Here is a 26238-nt window from a genome sequence, read left to right on the forward strand (position 1 = left end):
AAATTAAAATCATCCTTAAAACGGCAAATTTGAACGTCAATTGTGAATCCTTTTTTTTTTTATATAACTGTGGTGTCAAGTCAGCTTGCACATACCTCAACTATATATATGCTAAGTTGCTCAGACTCGGGTGTCCAATACGAGTGCGAATCTAAAGGTCGGATCCTTCATAATTCAATTTTTAAGATTTAGAGATATGGATCCATGTATGGATATGGGTGCAGGGATTTGCCTAAAAATGATTAAGATATCTAAAAATAGAGTTATAAAATCTAAATTATGAAATATTATGTGGAGAACTTGAGGAGAATCCTGGAAGGAGATCAAAGGAAAAGGAGTGACATAGAAATTTCTATATAAAAATTAAAAGGTATTCCATTTCCTTCGATTTCAACTTAGCTTTTGTATAGATTAGATCAATCATTAAAATTGTTCAGACTTTCTCCATTGATTTTGGTCAAAGTACCCAAAATAGGTTGATCAAATCGGACACGGATCCCATACCCACACCCATATCGTGTCGACATGGGTGCAACACCAAAAATAAAGAGCCCGAACAACTTAGATTCTACGTAACGTGTGAATTATATGTCTATGTTTATTTACAGACCAAAGTTTCTCTAAAATGCAGCTAGATTCAAACAAAGAATCTTCTTAATAATAAAATCATCACAATTCATTTTTTTTTTTCTTAAAACAAAGAAACCGGAGAGAATGAAATAAAGAGTTAAATATCAAGCATACAACATCAACAACAACAACATATTACGTACTCAATGTAATCTCATAGGTGGGATTTGAGGAGGATACAGAGTACATCGACCTTACCCCTATTTTATGTAGGCAGAGAGATTGTTTCCGAAAGACAATTAAATGTGAAGCATATAATATTAGGGGAAAACGGTCTGATATAATCATTTATAGTTGATATACCCTTTGTTATGAAAGTGGCTCATATATATGTCTATTGTTATACAAACAACTCACATATACCCTTTTCTTCTAACAGAAGTGAAAACATTAATTTTAATTTAATTTTTAATTATTTTTTTGAAAAAATATAATCCTTACGGGGTATATTTGATCCTCCTATCATGTATTTTTTTACTTTTTTATTTCAACGACTAATTTAAATTTATTATTTTGATGGTCAAATTTATTTATGTTTCACTAATTTTCTTGAAAAATTTATTATAGAAGCCCCATTATTTTATTTTATTTTAACAAATACAAAAACTAAATTACAATATAACTGCAAAAAAATAGTTTTAAAATTTTTCTTTACACTAAAAATTAAAGGAAAAAAAAGTGTAAGAAACTCGAATAATGATAATCAAATAAGTCAAATAATATTTGTATTAAAAATATTGAAATAACCTTGAACTTTGCTAGAAGGATCATATATATATATATATATCCCTACATGAATTTTTTAAAATTTGAAGTAAAAATAAATAAATTTAAAACTATTTTTTTCACTTCTGTTAGATGAAGGGTATATGTGAGCTCTTTTTGTAACGGTAAGGTTATATTGAGTCATTTGTATAATGCTAAGGGTATTTATGAGCCGCTTTGATACGAGGTGTATATCAGCTCTAAATGACAGAAGTCAAGGGGTATATCAGACCATTTACCCTAATATTAATTGTCTTGTTTCACAAATGAATACCAAACAAAACATGAATCACTCCATGTTCATCAATTCACAGCAAATTACATAAAAATAAATGTCGATAAGACTGCGTACAATAGACCTTGTAGTTCAACCCCTCCTCAAATCTGACATAGTGAAAGTTTAGTGCATCAAACTCATTTTAGTGCATGAAGACAACTGCTGTTTTTATCTTTTGAACAACCAAAATTTAGCAAGCATATTGCAACCTCCACAATTCTATAATACACAATATTACTAGTTGTATCATCAATTTTTTTTCTCAAGAAAACCAAAGGGGCAGAATATTGGTTAAATGAAAAATAATACATTCCTTATTTGGAGTATAGACAGTTATTTCTCGAGAATAGGTTTAGGCTCGGCCTTAATTGAAAAATAAAATGATGCACCTAGCAAGATAATTTCATAGACTAAGAATTACGTGATTCAAACCATTTTTTTTTTCTTGACTCGAAATGGGAGCAAGTTTGAAAAAGAATCTTAGAGTGTTTAGGGTTAGGCCACGAGGCCCAAGGCCTTCTTATTTCTTCTTATTAGAATTATTTCACAAAGATTTACCGGAATAAGAAAAAAAGAGAACAAACACATTTGAAGCTCAATATAATGTAGAGTTATATATTGTGTTCAAACTTCAAAGGATGAATGCTCCAAAAAGGATTATATAGATTCTCATAATACGCCTATATAATTGGTGAGAAAATTCACAGCAATTTAGTCAAATTGTTATAAATGCAACTTCACAAATCATAAGTTATTGCAAAATTTATAGTTATTAATTAAATTAGATCAAATTGCATTTGAACTATGTGAAATGAATAAAATTGTCTTCCGTTTATAGTTTGGTCAAAAAATATCTTTGCCGTCAACATTTTAGTCCAAAAATGTTCTTATTGTTACTTAATGATCCAAAATGCAATTTTTTCAAATAAATATATTATTTATTTTCTTTGAACACATTCTTTACCTAATATTATTTTTATTAGCTAATGTTTATCCTATTTTAATTTAAAAATAAAAATATTTCTTATTTTATTATAATTATTTTTATTGTTATCTAAATAAAAATTAATGATGAATTTACTATGATCTTATATACCGGAGTTACGATAATATATTATTCGTTAAAGGAGTACATAAAGTTATTCTATTTTAATTGATAAAATGAGATTAAGAAGAAAAAACGTATTTCCTAGGGGTGTCAAAAGAACATGAAAAACCGACCGAACCAACCTATTAACCAAACCTAACCGAACCGAACCGATTTATGTCATTTTTTCAATAAAACCATGAACTTTTATTTAAGTGTATAACCGTCCGGAACGATTGTGATGGTCTTTTTAATTTATGAAAAAACTGAAAAACTCCCTAACCAAATCGAATAACTTTACGTGTATGTAAATATATTTTATACATTTTTCAAATATAAATATAACCTAGGTCTTAGACCTCTAGTGACTGCGACTTTGGATTTTTGCTCTTTAATTAATTAGGTTTAAAATTAAACGATACTATAATAGATACTCTATCAAATGATACAATAAAACATATACAAGCACTCCTATTAAATGCTTAAGATCAAACAACACGACATCACTGTTTTACATTCTTGACATCTTCGTGAAGAAGTGAAGTGCTTCTTCATGAACATAATTGCGATTTATTTAATAATAATATATTTTGAAGTAATATTTTAAAAGTAAAGAAAACCAAAAATTAACCGAACTGTAGCGATACTGAAGAGAAACCGATATGATTGAGATGATTTTAAGAAGTCTAATTTTGGTTACATTATAAAACCCCCAAAAAATGGAATGATATAATTTTTAAAAAATAACTGATCGAACCGTTCTATTGACACCCCTAATATTTCCTACATTTTTATTAGTTAAAGTGATTTTAAAAAAAAAAAAACAGGAATTTGATTTTAAAAAAATAATATTTTAATAAGGATCTAAGTTTTTTAAAAGAAATTTTAAAAAAGTGTTATAAAAGAAAAGAAATAAAATATTTATTCGAAAAAGGGTATTTTCGACCCATTAGTAACAATATTACCGATAAGGATATTTTTGAACAAAAATATTGACGATAAAAATATTTTTAGACCAAACTACAAATAAAAATCATTTTTATTCATTTCACATAATTTAAAGGTATCTTTAACTCTTTTCCGTTTAATTTCACATACTTCAAAAAATAATAATTTTGGCCCTTTAATATTTTTGTCAAGTTATATTTAAATGTACAAAAAGAAAACATATTTTTGTTTCTGGCCAAAATTGTGTATTTTGGAAGAAAAAAGAAATCCTTAAATTGAAAGCTAGATTGATCTTTCAGTTAAATTCTATCAAGAAAATCCCAAATTAGAACTGAATTGGTACTATTTCTCATCTTCTCGTTGGTCATCTACACAACCATAGGCCATAGCTTCACAAATCACAAGACTGAAAGAGAAAAAGATTATGGGGTTCAAGAAGTGAGAATCTTAATCACCCCAAAATGAAACTAACCCTTTAAAGATCCATGGTCCAGGTATTGTTGAGCAACAATCTTTATTTGGGTCAAGAAATTATGGGTCATTCTGAAATTTGTGTTAGAAGAGACCATTTCCTCAGTGGATTTACACGGATGGCTCTAAGCTCACCTTCTTGTACACACATTGATGGGGTGAAAAAGCTAAAAGGTACTATTTTTCTTAGCTCCATTCAATACCCTTTTACATTTAAGTAGTGTTAAAGCAATTAGTAAACTAGTTGAGGTAGATTATATATTGATTCTGCTCATTTTGGACTTGTTTCATCATAAAGGCTTCACCTTTGCTTAGACTTGTGGGTGGCTATGGTGAGCTGGGGTATCTTGCTCTGCTTTGTACTCCTATGTATTTTTTGCTTTGAAAATAATTAGTTAGTGGGTGGCATGGGTTGGCCTAGTAGTCAATGAAGGGGTTGAGCACTATGAGGTCTCTGGTTCAAATCCCAGCGAAGACAAAACACTAGGTGATTTCTTCCAATCTGTTCTAGCCTTGGTGGACCAAGTTACCGATAGCAACATAGTTGCTGGTGGGAGGTGGTAGGTATCCTGTGTAAATAGTTGAGGTGCGTTTAAGCTGGTCCAGACACCACGTTTATCCCAAAAAAAAAGAATTAGTTAGTGGGTGTGATAAACTTTGAAGGTCTTGTAGTTGAAATGTTATTGAGAGTGTATTGACAAGTTCTTGATTGCCTTGGAATTCTCATTTGACATTTGTTTTTCATTACCCTTTTACATTTAACTAGCGTTACACATATTATTGAACTAGTTGAGGTCGATTATATATTGATTCTGCTCATTTGGACGCCTTCATCATTAAGGCTTCACCTTTATTTAGACTTGTGACTGGCTATGGTGAGTTGGGGCATCTTGCTTTGTGTCGGACTCTATACATTTTGCTTCTAAAAGAATTAGTTAGTGGGTGTGTCGGTGTGATAAACTTTGAAGGTCTAGTTGTTGAAACAATATAGTAATTCTTTCTTGAGAAGTTCTTGGTTGCTTTGAAATCTCATTTGACATTTGTTTTTCATTGCCCTTTTATATTTAGCTAGCGTTACAAGTATTATTGAACTAGTTGAGTTCAATTATATATTGATGTTTGCTCAATTTGGAGTTGTTTCAACATAATCAACTAGTTTTATGTGGGTCGTTCTCCCCTTCAATTTGGACTTGGGGGTGTCTATGTGAGTTCTTGCTTTGTGGTGTATTCTATATATTTTGCTTCTAAAAGAATTAATTAGTGAGTGTGAAAACTTTGAAGGTCCAGCTGGCAAATTAGATAATCCTTTCTTGATAGTTAGTTGGAAGTGTGAACAAGTTCTTTTTTTTTTTTAAACCGTGATATTAGTTAAGAAATAGTGTTCTTTTCACTGTACTGGAGTACATTTTAACTTGAATTCCCATGCTAATATTNTGAAATTGAAACTCCCAAGAAGAATAATTTTTTCCAGTGAAACGAACACTGAAGGATTCAAAGTGATGTGAATTCATGCTTTTGAATAGCTATAAAACTACAAAGACTCAAGAAAGCAACTAGAATGACCAAGAACAAAATTCCCAGGAGGTAGCCAAAAACCAAGATTTTCAAAAAAAATTAAAAGGAACCACAGATGACTCTATGAAACAAGACAGCCAAGAGAAGGCTCTAATACCATGTCAATTTTCAGCTGAATGCCTCTCAAAGTGAGAGTCTTTCCATTATATAGAGAAAATAAAGATTACACATCCCTAAAGATCAGCTATTCTATCTATACAAATCTGCCATTGAATCCCTCTAAATCTGCCTTGCTATCCCTCCAAATCAGCTATTCTATCACAATATTTATTCATATGATTCTACAACAAATGTATATGATCATGCTAATTTATATCACTATATAATTACATTAATATATACAATCATTTAGTTGTCTATCATCCTAACAATAAGAACACAATCAAGATACAATGTATACATGAAAAAGTACAATTACATACAAATATGTAGCCGAACAAGGCCTTGTTATTGTTTTATTCAAATAAAACCACAATCAAGATACAACGAATACATGAAAAAGTACAATTACATACAAATATGCAGCCGAGCAAGGCCTTATAATTGTTTTATTCAAATACAACCACAATCACAATCACAATACAATTCATGAAGATACAAGAGCTCAAGAAAAAAGCGGAATGAAATACTGATAGGGGTACTCAATCAGTTTTTTTTGTATGTCTGAATGCCTGTGAAGACAGTCTGAATTACAGTCATACTAACCGTGAAAATAACAGCAAGGAATACAAGGAAACTCCATGGACCACTAAAGTACCTTTGCTTAAATTCAGCATAGCCAACTCGTAGAGGGAGAAGATTTTTACTTTTGAAGTAAGTAGAAATCTGTCGCTTGACATCCTTAAAAGCTTGAGGATTGGGCACATGATGTGCTATTATATCTCTCATGAAGCTAATCACTTGATCATCGCTAAATTTGAGGTTTATCTGGATTACTCCCCTGGCTCGCAGCTCCTTAACATCTTCCTCTCCATTAATTAACATACTCATGAAATTCAAGTAAGATGAGATCCCAAAGGATGTATATTCTAAGCTGCACGAATCTTCATAAGCAACTAGGTTATAAAAATGTGGCAGAGTCCATTCGTCGATAATTAGTTGTGGAAGGAATAACTTCCCTGATAGCATATATGATTTAAGATGGATGTCTTTGCGATGATCCGATATGGTATAGCTGCATCGAATACCTACTTTCTTCAACTCTGTGACTGAGAAAGGTGGATCATCTTCTTCTTCTTCTTCTTTGACATCATCTTTAAATAAAATATCGACCCATAGGTCTCTATAATATTGAAGAAGATGTACAGGATGTGGAGCCCCCCACTTCTCAGGGTGACGAGCAAGGAAAACATTTGAGTAATACTTAACAAATATATAAGGATTTGGATAATCGAAAATAAATCCTTCACATTTGAATGCGCGTGCTAACACGATTAAAACCTGGAAAGGAAATTGATTTTCAAGCAATAACATGTCACGCCTCACCAAATCTCTATTACGTTTCTTCATGTTTTTAAACCATCTCCTCCTGCCAGTACTACTGATGAAGGAAATAATAAAGCAGCCATCGCGGAACATCATCTGACACCACTCACTGTCTGAAATTCCCCTATAAGCTATACCATAAATATCACGAGCACTGAGCAAGTGTTGTTCAACACTTTTATACACTTTTTCAAGGGATGCCAGCTCCTCGTCTGATGAGCAATTCTGGTTATTCAAGGTAATTTGAAGTAACAATTCCCTCACTGCTTTCCGCTTGAAATTCTCCATGGGTTCAACATGAGGTTTTCCATAGTGGAATGGACCAAGGGAAACCACACGGGGCTCGTAGTACTTGATATAATCTTCCTTACTAGTACTCTCGGCAAGTTTATGTGGAATACCAAAATGTATTTTCTGTGTCGACTCTTCATGTGGTGTTGCACCTAACGTCGACACAGGTATATCAATGATACAATGTAACCAGTTAGCCTCTGAGGATGATATCATCAGCCTGAACAATTTACATCCAAAGAGACCATAACATCAGTTACGTTGGACCATACATACAGCAAATGAATAGAATTAAGAATATTATATAAACTTGCATTTCAATAAGTTTCTGCAAAAGCTACAAGTTTTTATAGCATTACTTTGATAAAAAGTCTGCAATCTTTTGCTTTAAGAGTGTGCTTGGTATGCTGGAAAATATATTTTTCATTGATGAGTAGAAAATATTTTCTAATGTTTGATTGGTGAATGAAAAATATTTTTCAAAAAATATCTATTTTTTGGCTTGAGACAAAAATATAATCTTTCGGTAAATAATTTCTAATCCAAAAATCAACCCCGATAATTAATCTAGGACCCAACCTCAACACCCAAACTAGGACAAGACTTCGATGACCGTTGCAAAATCCGACCCTGAAATTTGGCCCAGCACCTGACCCAAGCTTTCATCTCAGGACCTGATCCAAGAACTTTTTATTCAAAAATAATTTTTTTAAAAAAAAATTGACCAGGAGGGAGGAGGGGGGGGGGGGGGGGGGATAAGGATGGGGGGGGCATAAAAAATAATTTTTTTAAAATTTGAATATTCTTCAAAAACAATTTTTTTTATTAAAAAAAATGACGGGAATGGCCTGGGTGGAGGGTGGGGTAGGGGTGGGGGCACAAAAATATAAAAAATTAAAATGTGAAATATTTTTCAAAAAATAATTTTTTTTAAAAAAATAAAAATTTGACGGGTGGACTGGGGAGGGGTGGGGTGGTGTAAGAAATAGAATTTTTTTAATTTGAAATATATTTTTTCTTAAAAAAAAAATTGACGGGGATGACCTGGGTGGGGGGGGGGGGGGTAGGGATATGGGTGGTGTAAAAATGAAAAAAATTTAAATTTTACATTTGAAATACTTTTCAAAATTTATTTTTCAAGGAAAAAAAAATTGACGAGGTTGGCCTTGTTTGGGGGGGGAAGGGCGGGGGGTAGTGGCGTAAAGATTAAAAAAAAATGGACTTATTTTTCAAAAGCAATTTTTTTGGGAGTGCTTTACGAAAAAATAAATATAAGACTTATTTTTGAAAAATCAATTTAACTTTTTAAGAAAATCAATTTTCAAGAATGCCACTTAATTTTTTAAGAAAAATCAAGAAAATTTATAATTTTCAAAAGACTTAAACAAAAAAATCATTATGAAAATATCAAAAGAGTTCGGGGTTCAATTTACACTTCAAGATAGTGTTAAACGCTTGAAATATCCACTAACACGCGATTAACCTACTACTAACTTTTGAGAGAAATACTTTAAGTAAATAAAAATATTCAAAAACTATTTGAAAAGAAATTAACTTATAGGTATTTGAAGTAATATGAAAAGAGAGCAAAGTTTATCAAAATGACTAAGTAAAAAAAAAAAGAAAAAGGTTGATTAAATAAAATCATTCACATGTAATAAATTAAAATAGCCAAAATGGTTGATCCTTAAGAGGATTTAATTAAATTTAAACCGCACAAATAAAGTTAGCTAAACAAGAAATAATCAAATACAATAATACAGGGAGAAGAAAATCAGAAACTTGGGCCTGCCCAAATTTCAAACTATTAGGCTGGCAGGCCCAAATTTGTTTCCTCCTGTCCTAATACTAAGTAACTCAGTCTTTTCAGACTATTTGATGCCATTTCGTTTTGGGAATGTCCATTCTTCCACCTGTCCTAAATACTAACAAGGTACATCATTTGGGCCTTTTTAAGCCCATTTTCGCTCTGAAACCTGTCCATTTTAGTCCTCTTTTGGACTGTTGTTGCACTTGGACTTTACTAGCCCATTTTTGTCCATGTATCACATTGTACACATCAGTGTATATCGGCACATATACTGCCCACTTTTCGGCCGCCGAGACCTGTAAATTTGCTTCCCTTTCACCCTCGAACACTCATGGCTGACTCGATACTCGAAAATGCAAGGAGATGATGAAAAGAGTCCAATTTGGACTCCGCGAAGTATCACATGTAAAGAAAGTGAAAGGAAAGATTTTACATGAGTAATTCAAGGTTGTCGTGAAGCAAATTGACCAATAAAGAGGCAGTGAGCAGACATGGATTCATCTAATTTTAAAACACGCGGCAACAATACAAAACACATAGAAAGATATGAATTAATTGAACAACTACTACCACATAGGAGAAAATTTAATGAAGCTAACATGTTAATTACAAAATACATCTTCTATCCCAGTTGAATTCCAAACAAATTTGTGATCTTCACATTCAACACAACATAAACTAGCCAATATGCAATGTTATCACAAATGGATACATAGTTACTGCTGACAAGTTGAGGAAAACAACCTAACTTACTCAAAATAAACATTTGTGTAATTAACTGAAAATTTCAATGAAGCTCATACCAGAACTCTTGAAAGTAGATTAAATAACCATCTAAGACTTTAAGGCAAAAAAAATGGAGCATAGCATTGGAAAAAGAATTCATTCAACCAGTGTTATATTCTAGGTGTTTTGATGATCCTCACAAATGCAGGGATCCGGTCCCTGGTAGAGTGCGCTCTCGTCCTGTTTTAACATGGGGTACAGCTGCAAAGCTGTCTTGTCAGGTTGGTTGGTGAAAAGTGCAGCGTACTACACCAATAGAAAGGGCGGACGAGGTTGCTTGTTTCAGTGGTCCTTTGATCACTGGTGGACGCATACATTCCAACAACCAGCACAAATAAATTATAATGCAAGGACACTGTTTATATAATTGAGATTTCTCATTTATTCATGACACAAAGCACAAACCACTTTCTGAAAATAACCATCAGAGAAAACGAGGTCCAATTCTAAGGCAGCAATAATAACCCAAGAACAAGATAAGATTTAACTAGTAAATAAGGACAAATTGTTGAATAGGGTATAACTATGGTAGAACAAAGGTTATGCCAAGACAACAATTTATAACTTCTAAGCATAAGGTTAATATTTTCACGACTCAAGCTAGTAAGAAGTCAACTCTTTTAAAGCAGAAAATCAAGAATCGAAGCCTAAGCATAGCAATAGTCGGGCTTGAATAGTAAATAGAAACGAAAATATAAGTCTTAGCACAAAAATTAACTGTGTAGCTATGTTACAAACAGTAAACGAAAATACAAACAAAATCATATTTGATGCATACTACTGGAATGAAACATATTACCTTCTTCGGTGCAGCGGAACTGAACTGAGACGAGAACGAGCTAACTAAACTTTGCAACAAACCAAAACGACTCGAGACAGCCCACTCTCTCTTTGGCTATCAGAAACGTGTATTTTGAATGAAAATTTTACAAATCAAGTTCGTTTCTTCCAGACCTCTAATTTTTCTGCCTCCCAAGAATCTATCTCGACAACAGGGTATATATAGGGGGGAAAATGGGAATTGAAAAAGGGGAAACGGATGAGGCTGGGAAGAATTTTGAAATTCGAAATTCGAATTCCTTTTAATAGATAAGGTTTGAGAAGCTGTCAAATAGTATCAATTCTCAACTCAAGGCATCCGTTGATTTCTGAGTAAAGGACGAAGGATCAACACGGTTTTCACACCTGTAAATTCGAGAATGCGAAGGATAAGGTAGAGAGAAGAGGAGGATGCGCTATGGGTTTTTTTCCGGGTTTGGTTTGCAGCGAGAGAGAGAAGAGGAAGACATATACTGTTTTTCTTCTTGTTTTATTGGATATTTTTGTGAAGAGAATTGTCTGTTTTGTAATTGTTGTTGGGCAGAGAATTGGAATTTGAGAACGTAAAATTGGAGGTAAGGATTGACTGAAATTAAGGACTTAGCCAAATTGATCGAATTCAGTAAATACAATGAATTAGTATTGATTAATTAGTGAGCTTCTTAATCTTAATAAAATAAAATAATTAAATTAAATATAAACTATTAATTCATTCAACAAATATAAACTATAATTTGGAAAACATTTTCCAAACATTTAAGCCAATCAAACATGGAAAAATTAAAAAACATTTTTAGAAAATGTTATCCTCCATACCAAACACATCCTAAGACTGCCTTTATTCTCAACATAACACACTAACAAAGTCTTCCTGACAGTTAATATCATTTTAAAGTTCTGGATTTAAAATTAAAATGATCCTTAAAACAACAAATTTGAACATCAATTGTGAGTCCTTTATATATATATATATATATATACCTCAACTATATCTATGCTAAGTTGCTCGGATTCGGGTGTCCAATATGGGTGCGGATCTAAAGGTCAGATCCTTAAACGTCAAGCATACAACAACAACAACATATTAAGTACTCAATGTAATCTCATAGGTGGAATTTGAGGAGGATAGAGCGTACACCGACCTTACCCCTACTTCATGTAGGCAGAGAGATTGTTTTCGAAAGACAATTAAATGTGAAGCATATAATATTAAGGGAAAATTGTCTGATATACCTCTCAACTTTGTCATTTAGAGCCGATATACCCTTCGTTATGAAATTGGCTCATAAATATGTTTTACTTGTATACAAATGACTCACATATACCCTTTTCCTCTAACAAAAGTGAAAAAATTCATTTTAATTTAATTTTTGATTATTTTTTTGAAAACAAAATCATACGGCATATATTTGATCCTCCTCTCACGTATTTTTTTTACCTTTTTATTTCAACAACTAATTTAAATTTATTATTTTGATGGTCAAATTTATTTATGTTTCACTAATTTTCTTGTAAAATTTATTATAGACGCCCTATTATTTTATTTTATTTATACAAATACAAAAACTAAATTACAATATAACCACACAAAAAAATAGTTTTTAATTTTTTCTTTACACTAAAAACGAAACGAAAGGAAAAAAAAGTATAAGAAACTCGAATAATGATAATAAAAGAAGTCAAAAAATAATATTTGTATGAAAAATATTGAAATATACCTTGAACTTATGATATATATATATATATATATATATATTTGTATTAAAAAATAATATTTGTATTTAAAAAATTGAAATATACCTTGAACTTATTGATATATATATGTATATCCCTACATGATTTTTTTAAAATTTAAAGTAAAAATAAATAAATTTAAAACTAATTTTTTCACTTATGTTAGATGAAGGGTAGATGTGAGCTCTTTTTGTAACGGCAAGGATATATTAAGTCATTTGTATAACGTTAAGGTATATATGAACCACTTTGATACGAGATGTATATCAGCTCTAAATGACAAAGTTAAGGGTATATTAGACCATTTTCCCTAATATTAATTGCCTTGTTTCACAAATGAATACCAAACAAAACATGAATCACTCCATATTCATCAATTCACAACAAATTACATAAAAACAAATGTTGATAAGATTGCGTACAATAGACCTTGTAGTCCAGTCCCTCCCCGAATCCGGCACAATGAAAGTTTAGTGCACCAGACTATCCTTTTAGTACATGAAGACAATTACTATTTTTATCTTTTGAACAGCCAAAATTTAGCAAGCATATTGTAACCTCCACAATTCTATAATACACAATATTACTAGTTGTACCATCAATTTTTTTCTCAAGAAAACCAAAGGGGCAGAATATTGGTTATATGAAAAATAATACATCCCTTATTCGGTGTATAGACAGTTATTTTTTGAGCATAGGTTTAGGTTCGGCCTCAATTAAAAAATAAAATGATGCACTTAACAAGATAATTTCATAGACCAAGAGTTACGTGATTCAAGTCATTTTTTGTCTTGACTCGAAATGGAGGCAAGTTTGAAAAAGAATCTTAAAGTGTTTAGGTTAGGCCACAAGGCTCAAGGCCTTCTTATTTCTTCTTATTAGAGTTGTTTCACAAAGATTTATCGGGGTAAGAAAAAAAGAGGACAAACACATTCGGAGCTCAATATAATGTAGAGTTGTATATTGTGTTCAAACTTCAAAGGATGAATGCTCCAAAAAGGAATATATAGATTCTCATAATACGCCTATATAATTGGTGAGAAAATTCACTGCAATTTAGTCAAATTGTTTTATAAATGCAACTTCACAAGTTATTGAAAAATTTATAGTTATTAATTAAATTAGATCAAATTGCCTTTGAACTATGTGAAATGAATAAAACTGTCTTCCGTTTGTAGTATGGTCCAAAAATATCTTTGCCGTCAACATTTTAGTCCAAAAATGTTCTTATTGTTACCAAGATGCAATTTTCCCTAATAAACATATTATTTATTTTTTTGAACACATTCTTTGTCTAATATTATTTTTATTAGCAAATGTTTATCCTACTTTAATTAAAAAATAAAAAAAATTCTTATTTTATTATAATTATTTTTATTGTTATCTAAATAAAAATTAATGATGGATTTACTATGATCTTATATACCGGAGTTACAACAATATATTATTCGTTAAAGGAGTACATAAAGTTATTCTATTTTAATCGATAAAATGAGATTAAGAAGAAAAACGTATTTCCTAGGGGTGTCAAAAGAACATGAAAAACCGACCGAACCGACCAAACCAAACTGATTTATGTCATTTTTTTCAATAAAATCATGAACTTTTATTTAAGTGTATAACCGTCCGGAATAATTGTGATGGTCTTTTTAATTTATGAAAAAACTGAAAAACTCCCTAACCAAACCGGGTCAGCGAAGGAAATAGGTTAAATGGGTGGATTTTAAAAGAGGGTATTTAAAATTGGGGGTGAGTTATTTGATTTATAAGTTGACATGTGTCCCTCTGTTAAAATTTGGGGTATATATTTGAACCAAAAATTTAACGAAGGTATATTTAAACTATTTGCTATACTACCCGGGTATATTTGACCCTTTGCCGAAATCCCAAATTAAAACTGAATTGGTACTATTTCTCATCTTCTCGTTGGTCATCTAAAGCTTCACAGCACTGAAAGAGAAAAAGATTAGGGGGTTCAAGAAGTGAGAATCTTAATCACCCCCAAAATGAAATTAACCCTTTAAAGATCCATGGTCCAGGTATTGTTGAGCAACAATCTTTATTTGGGTCAAGAAATTATGGGTCATTCTGAAATTTGTGTTAGAAGAGACCATTTCCTCAGTGGATTTACATGGATGGCTCTAAGCTCACCTTCTTGTACACACATTGATGGGGTGAAAAAGCTAAAAGGTACTATTTTTCTTAGCCCCCTTCAATACCCTTTTACATTTAACTAGTGTTACAGCAATTAGTAAACTAGTTGAGGTTGATTATATATGGATTCTGCTCATTTTGGACTTGTTTCATCATAAAGGCTTCACCTTTGCTTAGACTTGTGGGTGGCTATGGTGAGCTGGGGTATCTTGCTCTGCTTTGTACTCCTATGTATTTTTTGCTTTGAAAATAATTAGTTACTGGGTGGCATGGGTTGGCCTAGTAGTCAATGAAGGGGTTGAACACTATGAGGTCTCTGGTTCAAATCCCAGCGAAGACAAAACACTAGGTGATTTCTTCCAATCGGTTCTAGCCTTGGTGGACCAAGTTACCGATAGCAACATAGTTGCTGGTGGGAGGTGGTAGGTATCCCGTGTAAATAGTTGAGGTGCGTGCAAGCCGGTCCGGACACCACGTTTATCCCAAAAAAAAAGAATTAGTTAGTGGGTGTGATAAACTTTGAAGGTCTTGTAGTTGAAATGATATAGTAATTCTTTATTGAGAGTGTATTGACAAGTTCTTGATTGCCTTGGAATTCTCATTTGACATTTGTTTTTCATTACCCTTTTACATTTAACTAGCGTTACAAATATTATTGAACTAGTTGAGGTCGATTATATATTGATTCTGCTCATTTGGACTCGTTCATCATTAAGACTTCACCTTTATTTAGACTTGTGGCTGGCTATGGTGAGTTGGGGTATCTTGCTCTGTGTCGGACTCTATACATTTTGCTTCTAAAAGAATTAGTTAGTGGGTGTGTCGGTGTGATAAACTTTGAAGGTCTAGTTGTTGAAACGATGTAGTAATTCTTTCTTGAGAAGTTCTTGGTTGCTTTGAAATCTCATTTGACATTTGTTTTTCATTACCCTTTTATAGTTAGCTAGCGTTACAAGTATTATTGAACTAGTTGAGTTCAATTATATATTGATTTTTGCTCAATTTGGAGTTGTTTCATCATAATCAACTAGTTTTATGTGGGTCGTTCTCCCCTTCAATTTGGACTTGGGGGTGGCTATGTGAGTTCTTGCTTTGTGGTGTATTCTATATATTTTGCTTCTAAAAGAATTAATTAGTGAGTGTGAAAACTTTGAAGGTCCAGCTGGCAAATTAGATAATCCTTTCTTGATAATTAGTTGGAAGTGTGAACAAGTTCTTTTTTTTTTTGAAACCGTGATATTAGTTAAGAAGTAGTGTTCTTTTCACTGTACTGGAGTACATTTTAACTTGAATTCCCATGCTAATATTTTGGCTTATGTCACTGAAGGACTCAGATATAGGAATATGTCATCTCAAATTGTGGGAAAGTTCAGTCAAAATAATCAAGATATCTCACAAGAGTTCCAGCTTCCATCCGCATATGAATCTGCCATGGAAGCTCTTTCGACTCTCATTACTCAGAAAAAAAGAAATGGCACATCAGCCATTAGTGGTCCAAACCAGAAATTGGACAGAATGTTAAGGTACATTAAGGTAGTGCCATTTCTAGCTGAGACTGTTTCTCCTTTATACTTGCATCAAAGTGCATCTTGCTGGTATTGGTCTTGCCTTTCTGTTTATGTCACAAACTTATCGAAATTACGAAATTAGTGTTGTCGCTGTAACTTTTGACAACTGTTTCCAGAATACGCAGCATATGGTTGTAATTTTTTTCCTACTTTGGTATTACTACGACTTTTGTGAGTTGTGATTCAATTAAACTTCATTGTTCCTTGATTTCTATGTTTTGGGGAATGTGTTGAATCCAGTTTTAGCTTAAAAATTATCTTTTGCTAGGAACATGTCTATACATGATTCTGAGAATACATAAGATGCACCTTTTTCTTTGGTAAATTAGATAATTTCATTAATCATAGCACTAAGTGGTCATCAAAAGTGCATATAGGAACAATGGATTTACACTCCAACGTACAAGGATTTAAGAAATTTAGAGTAGCATCAAAGCCATATAGAATCTTCAATTTTACACAAAAAAACTCAAAGACCGAAATAATAAAAATTTCAGACGGGAGTTGCTCTTGCTTTTCATTTTTCTTCAAAATATTTGCTATTTTTCTTCAGCCGAAGAGTCCATAAATGCGCACACCAGGTGTTTACCACGTTGTTCCTAGCTGCTTCTTTCTTTTGTACTTCCCAACTTCGAAAAGTCTTAATTAGTGATTTTGGCATAACTTGCTGCACTCCGAGAACTATTGAGGAATAAGCATCAGGACTGCCATGTCTTGCTGCAATTTAGAAAAAGTTATTTGGGGGACTTGGTGCACATTCACACGTGTAGGATCAGTTGCAAAGGAAGTAATCTTTGTGTCTAGACATGTTTACTGCATAGCGAACCATCTAAAGCAGGTTGCTTTATGGGGTGGGGGCTTTTGTCTTCAGAATAATTTTAGGCCTCTATTACTCTCTTCTCTGCTTTAATAAACAATTATAACAAGGCATTTTAAACTTCCCGTCATTCTTCAATTTCTTGTACAAGGTGTTGCCTCAGAAGATGTAGTTTCTTATTCTCACACGTTTAGAAGAAGCAGTGACACTCTTTTTTTTTTTTGAGAATTAGTACTGTTGTATTCTTCAGCATTAGGACTGCTGGCTACCACCAAAAACATGTTACAGGGGAGTGAGATTCAAATCTAAACTTTACAAAGTACCTAGGAAATCAACCAACTCCTCTACTTCCTCTATACAGTTTTGTTTACACCAAAAAAATAGGGTTTCCAGGCACTTCCATTTCACATAATGAATGGACCTGATCTTGTCTTCAAAGCACCTTCCATTTCTCTCTTTCCAAATTGTCCACCATATGCATGAGGGTATTATCCTCCACCATTTTTTCTGACTCTTGCTTCCGCCTCTTCTAATCCAACAGCTCATCAGATCAGCTGTATGCTCTGGCATTGCCCATGTTGTCTTTGTGAGACGGAAAAACAGATTTCACACTTGAGTAGTGAACTTACAGTGTAGGAACAGGTGATTATTTGTCTCTCTTGTTTCATTGCACAAAAAACACCTAGTCACCACTACTCTCCCCTTCTTTTGTAGTACTTCATGAGTAAGGCATGCCTTTTTAACTACTAGCCAAGTGAAACTTCTCACCTTGGTTGGAGCTATATTCTTCCATATCCTTGGCTCTTCCTCATGTACAACACTATTTTCCCTCTTGTACAAATTTTTAACAGAGAAACTTCCTTCTGTAGTGTGTCTCCACCTTAGCTTGTCAGGTTCCATTGTGGTTCCAGCAAAAAATTCCACTTCATTTAGCAAACTAGCCACCCTTTCCACTTCCCAATCATTTAGATGTCTTCTGAAATTGAAATTCCAGCCATGGTTAGACCAACATTCGGCAACATTTATCTCTGGATTCCTACATAACATCATAAGATCTGGGAATCTGTCCTGCAATTGAGCTTCACCTAGCCAATTGTCCTTCCAAAACCTGGTTTTGAGGCCATTGCCCACCCTAATCATAGAGTTCTTCTGCAACTTTGGCCATAGTGCTCTGATTGCCCTTCAAACATCCACCCCATATGTAGTATTTACCTCATTTGAGCACCAGGGGTTGGTTTGCCCATACTTATGGATAATTGCTTGCTTCCAAAGAGAGGACTCTTCTTCACAAAATCTCCAAAGCCACTTCATCAAAAGGCTATTATTTTGGGTCTTCAGATTTCTTACTCCTAGTCCTCCTTGGTCTTTGCTAGATTGAGTCTCTTCCCATTTTACCAGATTATAACCCTTTCCTTCTTTACTCTTCTTCCACAAAAAATCCCTTCTTAATCTGTTGAGTTTTTCCACCACACTGTCCGGGATGAGAAACAGAGACATGACATAGGTGGGCAAGGAATCCAAGACTGAATTAATCATTGTGATCTTTCCCCCTAAAGATAAGTACTGTGACTTCCATTTTGCTAGTCTCCTTTCAGACTTCTCTATAATTCTATCCCATATCTCAACCTCTTTGAACTTCCTGCCTAAAGGCATGCCTAAGTACTCACAAGGCAGAGTATCCACACCACATCCAAGCACACTTGCAAGAGACTGAATGTTTGTGACCTCTTTGATAGGGAAAATATTGCTTTTTCTCCAGTTCACCTTTAGACCAGAAATGGCTTCAAAAACCACCAACATGACTCTAATATAGCTAACCTGCTCCACTACAGCTTCACAAAAAATGATAGTGTCATCTGCATATAGCAGATGACATATCTCTAGGTCACCCTCTCCAATTTTGAAGCCCCTTAGCCAGTTGTTATGAATTGCTACTCTAATCATGTTGCTAAATCCTTCCATTGCAAGTATGAACAAGAAAGGAGATAAAGGATCCCCTTGTCTGACTCCGCTTTCTGAGGGAAAAAAACCAACAGGTTCTCCATTCACTAAAATAGAGAACCTGATAGTTTTAATACAAAAATTGATCTACTTCAGCCATCTTTCCCCAAATCCCATCTGTTTCAAGACACTCAGTAGATAGCCCCAATTCACATGGTCATAGGCCTTTTCAATATCTAATTTGCACATCAAGCCAGCTACCTCACCCCTGATCCTTGTATTATACATTCATTAGCTATTAAGGCAACATCCATAATCTGTCTTCCTTTCACAAAAGCCATTTGATGTTTGTTGACCAGTCTATCCACTGCATTCTTTAGTCTTTCAGTTAGTACTTTTGCAATTATTTTGTACACTCCTGAAATCAGACTAATGGGCCTAAAGTCCCTTAGTTCCACCGCTCCTGCTATTTTAGGGATAAGGGCTATGTAAGTAGCATTCAAACTTTTTTCGAAAGCTTGGTGCTCATGGAAATAATGCATTGTACCCAGAGATGAAAATGGGGACTCTTCAATCCTTGCCACAGGCGTGTGGCCCGATCCCTATTTCATTTCAATGAATCCGCCACATACGTGTGGCTTGTTCCCTATTTCCACTCAATGAATTCGCCACAGACATGTGGCCCGTTCCCTAGTTTCTCTCGTCCTCACAACAGTGGTACATCATCAATGCAAATATATATGTGCAAATGATCAAGTATGACGGTGACAATTCAACACCAATATCCAACATCAGTAAATCAAGGTATATCATCAAGTGAATCATCATATTCATCCAATCACCCACTATATAATCAAATTACACAAATCAACAAGATTCTCGTTTATATCCCAAGTTGTTATAGCAAGTAATTCATCATTTAACAATACACAATACATATATGAAACCCTTCACCAATACTCATTACTCCCAATCACACAATGACATACCAGGTTCAATATACTTAACAAAAAGTCAAGAAGTTCACTTGCCTCAAGAAATCAAACAATCACTCTGGCACTTGGGTCTTTCCTTTCCGATGGGTCTCCAAATCAACACAGTTTATTCAAATATGGAATCACAATAAAAATTAGAAACCAACAACACCCATATCAATGATTTTGGAAAACGGGGTCAAATCGACCCAAAAAACCATTCCCAAAAATTAGGGTTAAATCTGGAATTTTGTATCAACTCACATCACCCAACGTTTTGAAACCCATTAGAGAAATTCCATTAGAAAACAAGTTGAAATCAGTCCTTAATCACCATTTTACATAAAAACTTCAGTTCTTGAAAATCCCCAAAACGTTGAAGTTCAAAACCCATAATTTGATGTTTAAAATCATGAATGATAATTGGAAATTGAAGATTTAGGGTCACAAATACTTACCCAAAAGATTTATCTCGAAATCCCCTTTGAAATCGCCTCTCAAGAGTTACCAAGTTCAAGAATGGTGAAAATGGGGAAGAACTCCAATTTTAGAAAAACATAACACTGCCAACAAATTACTCTCCGCAGATGCAGACGCTGTATGCGAACACAAAAGTCGGCCCTCACTAACCCTTCACGAACGCGGGACCTCTCCCACAAACGTGAAGGCCAAACTCCCCAACCCTCTGCAAACACGGAGGTCAATTGCCTAACCCTCCACGATCGCGGTCAAGTCTCCGCGAACGCGGAGGTCCCCAGCCATAACCCTTTGCGAACGCGGTCACCTGCTCCGCGAACGCGAAGAAGAGGCACCAAAGCACAAAATTCATCAACACACCAAGAAACAAAATTCACCGAATGGATCCTCAGGATTCGTTTGGAACACCGTACACACTAATTAGATATGCTACCTTACTAAATTTGATGTCGGACTCAATGGAACCATAGAAACACGGATCGGAGGTCTCCTTGACCCGAAATCTATGAAAGTCGCAATAAACTAACTTAACACTCAAAAATACCAAACTGCCCTCGGAACCTCTGTAAATGCAACCAAGACCTCATCTAGGCATAAAATCGTCTCCCAAATTCGATGAAATCAGAAATCCGATTTGAGGATCCGAACTCCAAATGTTGATCAAAGTCAACTCATAGTCTAAATTCACTTAAACTTCCAACTCAAGGTCTCAAATCCACGAAACAACTCCCAAACAGAATGACAACACTTCTAGACCAAGTTTCACATTTCGGAGCTGATGGAACTGGCGAAATTCCATCCAGGACTCGTACCTCCGGTTGTTGCCAAAAATCACTTTTAAAAACTTTGAACCTTCCAAAACTCAAAAATTCCAAAAACTATAATTCTTCACTCAACTGATCAAAATGACTTGGGGAAACTAACTGGAGGGGTAAAACGGTAATTTTTTTGAAAATTTCCAAAAATGACCTTCAGGGTCATTACAAATAACCTCATCATGAGAGCTTGTTGCCATGGCAGAAGAAAACTGATGCATTAGAGACCTTCCCTGATTATGGAGTCTTATCCACAAAATCTCAATATAGAGATTTAATTAACAGATATTTATCACAAAGTTCTTAGTTACAACCAGGCAATGATTGATGGAGGTATATATATATATATGGGTGTCGGTGTTCAACTATGCTTCGTGCCATTGAGATTAGAACTTAGTGCAGTTTGCCTGAATCAACTAGTTGAATGCAATCAACTTGCACTTGAAACCACAAAAAAGTTAATAGTCAATTTCATTACCAATTTCGGGGAATTAGGATATTTTTAGTACAAGAGGCCTAGAGATTAATGAAATGGGTCAAAATCATGGGAGACCGACTACTTTACTTATCAAAAAGAAAAAGAAAAAGAAAAAGAAAGAGAACCAGAGTTTAATTGGAGCAGAGACAAAAAACGCAAGGGGATTTCTTCCCAGCTGCCTAAAGCGGTGGTGGGTGAAGTTACCTGTATCTGTGTACCATTGGTTATCTGTTAGCAGTTATTAGTTTGGAACTTCATATCTTTCAAATTACAAGAATGCTGGTCCTTAAATATATTTTGAAAAAAGGCAAGCCTAATAAGGTGTTGTATTTTTTTGTTGCAGATTTTGGGCTTGGAAGAAAAGATAGCTGACCTTAAGATTATCCATGTAGCTGGAACGAAAGGAAAGGTATCTAATAGTTGATGTTATGATTAATGTGGAAATCCAGTTATCTTCTCATTGAGAGCTCGAAAGATGTCTATTTCTCCTGGACCTTCATTTTTCTTCTTCTTTTTGAACCTGTTCTTTTCTGTAACGTTTGATCCAAGTCATCCCCAGTTTGCTCTTTGATGGTTAAGTTGCTAACTTATACTGCATGTCTGTACATCTTTATGGTAGCCTGTCAGTTTCCAGGATTTCAACAATAATAAGTGTTGGTGTACACATGATGTGTATATGACAAATACTATGGATAGCTAAGTAATTTGATACTCCTTGAGTATGTATGTTTGACTTCTGATGTTGGGATTTACTCAACTCCAAAAGTTAGTTCATGAGGTAAGGATTATCCAAGACCACTCTCAATCAAACGTGGCACAATATAACATAGGGCCCATTAGTGGCTTAACTATGAACAAGGTTGGGCTTGAGTTTGATACAATGATCAAGATATTGACATTAGGCACAATTCAATTTAGAAGTTAAGATCATGTGGTGAGCATTGTCCAATGCTATACGTCCCTACCCTAAAGGCCTCAACCGTTGTTGGGATCTAACATCTTCCACTAATTGGCTGCAATTGTCCAGCATCTAACATTCACCTGTAGCCTAGAACAAGTGCAAAATGGAATAGCTTTTCTAGAGAAGGTATGACTTCTCACCCTTCGGGGTGGCCCAATGGTTTGGGCTTCTGACTTCCATGTTGGAGGTCTCAAGTTCGAAACCCCTTGCTAGCGAANAACTTATACTGCATGTCTGTACATCTTTATGGTAACCTGTCAGTTTCCAGGATTTCAACAGTAATAAGTGTTGGTGTACACATGATGTGTATATGACAAATACTATGCATAGCTAAGTGAATTTGATACTCCTTGAGTATGTATGTTTGTCTTCTGATGTTGGGATTTACTCAACTCCAAAAGTTAGTTCATGAGGTAAGGATTACCTAAGACCACTCTCAATCAAACGTGGCACAATATAACATAGGGCCTACTAGTGGCTTAACTAAGAACAATGTTGGGCTTGCGTTTGATACAATGATCAAGATATTGACATTGGGCACAATTCAACCTTAGAAGTTAAGATCATGTAGCGAGCATTGTCCAATGCTATATAAAGAGACCAACGTCCCTACCCTAAAGGTCTCAACCGTTGTTGGGATCTAACATCTTCCACTAATTGGCTGCAATTGTCCAGCATCTAACATTCACCTGTAGCCTAGAACAAGTGCAAAATGGAATAGCTTTTCTAGAGAAGGTATGACTTCTCACCATTCGGGGTGGCCCAATGGTTTGGGCTTGTGACTTCCATGTTGGAGGTCTCAAGTTCGAAACCCCTTGCCAGCGAAAGCAAGGAGTTTGCCTTCTGGGTCAAGCTCGTCGCACCAGGGCTTGCCTACTGTGGGTTACCTCTCTTGTCTGGTCTGCGAGCTATTGCATAAGAGTGGGGTTTTTACCCTGTGCGCACCCAAAGGGTAGTGGCTGAGGGTTTCCCTTGTCATGAAAAAAGAAGAAGTTATGATGTCTCACATTCTTTCAATTTTTGATTGGAAAATTAATCCATGTCGTACTTGATTGCAATTAATGATACTTCCAAAGTGCAAGAGTTCTCTAGTTTCATTCCTATATTGTTTTTCTTCATGTCTACAATTCATTTCAGGGTTCAACATGTGCATTCTCTGAAGCAATTTTACGGGAGTGTGGTTTCAGAACAGGACTTTTCACTTCGCCGCATTTGATCGATGTTAGAGAAAGATACCGTCTTGATGGGTACATATTCTTGTTACTGAATTTTTCCTACTTTTGTTTATTAGAGCATCTTCAGTATCTGTGCTACTCAATTGGGGGGAGCTCCCGTGTATTGAAAAGTTGGATGAGAAGAAAAGGCATGGAAGAAAACTTGATGGATGGAAGCAAGTTTCTTCACTTTAATAAAATAAAATGGGAGGATTTCAATCTTTTCCTTTTCATGGACTTCAATACTTTCTCGCTGACCATGCAGACGACTCTAGGTAGCAGTTGTGATTTTCCACCCTCATTTCACTTTTCATATAGGAGTTAAAACCAATACTTTGGGTGTTCTTCTTTTCTCGTTCATCATCCTACTAATTGCACCCAGTGAGGTTTTTGTAGAACACAATCAACAGATAGGGAATAACTCAATAGCCTGTCGATTTTAAATGGTACTTGGTATGTCTTGAAGTACACGAGGGATCCCTACTCAAATTTCAAATTGAGCTTCATTGATGTTAATTGGTTATTTTTATGTGATTGATATCTTTCCTATATTTGATTGTAGTTGAATTATTGATGACATTTCTCATTCCATTCAACGTGTTGCTTAGGATGGACATATGCCAGGAAAATTTTCTTCAATACTTTTGGGATTGTTGGAATCAGCTCAAGGTATTCTTTCATTTTCGGCTCTGTGCTGGATGACAAGATGCCTCTATCTAATTATGGTAGTGGATCTTCCGAGTTACCTTGACTACATGTCAGTTGGTTCTCTTTTTCACGTTTATGTAGTGTTTTGTATTTTTTCTAGTTCAAAGATGAAAACGTTCTTTGTCATTATGATTCAAGATTGCAGTGGGATTATACTAGTTACAGCATATTGGAAAAATCATGTTAATGCTAGAGATGTCTAGATTTTTGTAATTTTATTGGTTCACTTTTTTAATAGGAATCCTTCATTTGCTTGATCTAACATCTCCCGACTTCATCATTCGTTGGTATGCACTGTCCAATATAGTACAATATGACTTACTATAACTCATGCTAGGAAGTTCTTTTACTTTGTTTTAATGGTTTGTGTTGGATGAGAGTAAAATATAATTCTCTCATGCTAGGAGTAATCTGCATTCAGTAAAACTTTTGATGGTTAGTTTTTACTCATCCCAGAAATGTTAATTTGCAGGCGAACATCTCTGAAGACTTGCCTATGCCTCCTCTCTTCCAGTTCCTTACTGTATTGGCTTTCAAAATTTTTGTGAGTGAGAAGGTAGAAACCTTTCCCTCTATTTTGCTTGATTTGGATATGCCTTCAGTGTGTAATTTGAAGTTCCATTGATAAGGTTTTGTTTGGCTTTTGGTGTTTATCTTCTCTTTTTGAAGATGTGCTTGAAAGCTGTCTACAGTTCATAGCTGGTGTCATTTCCATATGAGAATACTGATGTTGCTCTCAAAAATGATTGCCGTAGGAAAACCAGAACCTGAAATAAAATTATTGAAGCAACAAAGACCAAGTTATGAGTCCTGGAGCTAATCTTTCTTTTCTACAATGTGCTTGGAAGTTGTGTACAATTCGTGTCTGGTGGCATTATCATATGACATACTGATATTGCTCTCCAATATCATGGCCATAAGAAACCGACCTTCTCCAAAAATAACATCATGGCCATAGAAAAATCAGTACCCGGAACAAAATTACTGAGGAATAAGACTAATTCATCCTCTGACCTTGACTTCCTGATTGGATATTATTACCTCACAAATATTTACTTTGACAAGGCATTGGATCTTCATTGTGTAATGATTACCCAGACACTGATTACTGCTAGATGAGAGCTTACAATACCTTTTAACTCTCCTTGATTTTGTAAGCCATCTTGATAGTGTTAGGGCTGTACAAGTATTGGTTCATATCATAAATACTCAAGCTTTGAAATGATATGGGATAAATCAAACTAAAATCAAAAACTTTTTCTTTTCGATTAGAGATAGGAGAGCTTTTGAGGGGATTAGCTTTTTTAAGTAGCTTATAAGCTAAAAGCTAAAAGTCATAAGTTGGTCCTACCCAACTTTTGGATTTTAGATTACTTTTGTACCTTTTTGACCTAAAAGCAAGTGCTTAAAAGCATTTAGTCTTTCCCAAACACCTCCAAAATAAAAAAGAGCT

At 34.4% G+C, this 26238-nt stretch overlaps 1 protein-coding gene across 6 annotated transcripts in view; it reads left to right on the top strand.

Moving 5' to 3' along the window:
• The window catches only part of LOC125856693 (folylpolyglutamate synthase), a 48972-nt gene that overhangs the window by 13334 nt on the left and 9400 nt on the right, over window positions 1-26238 (top strand). Inside the window, exons 1-6 of one of the 6 annotated variants that reach the window (XM_049536310.1) lie at window positions 4164-4352; window positions 16160-16365; window positions 22246-22311; window positions 24001-24110; window positions 24686-24746; window positions 25258-25341. In XM_049536310.1, the coding sequence (XP_049392267.1) occupies window positions 4193-4352; window positions 16160-16365; window positions 22246-22311; window positions 24001-24110; window positions 24686-24746; window positions 25258-25341 (687 nt within the window). In that variant the 5' untranslated portion in view covers window positions 4164-4192. Of the gene's footprint in view, window positions 1-4163; window positions 4353-14559; window positions 14869-16159; window positions 16366-22245; window positions 22312-24000; window positions 24111-24685; window positions 24747-25257; window positions 25342-26238 lie in introns of those variants that run through there. The other 5 variants (XM_049536312.1, XM_049536309.1, XM_049536308.1 and 2 more) reach the window with 5 other exon arrangements.

This window comes from Solanum stenotomum, chromosome 2, assembly GCF_019186545.1.
Source record: "Solanum stenotomum isolate F172 chromosome 2, ASM1918654v1, whole genome shotgun sequence".
Lineage (NCBI taxonomy): Eukaryota > Viridiplantae > Streptophyta > Magnoliopsida > Solanales > Solanaceae > Solanum > Solanum stenotomum.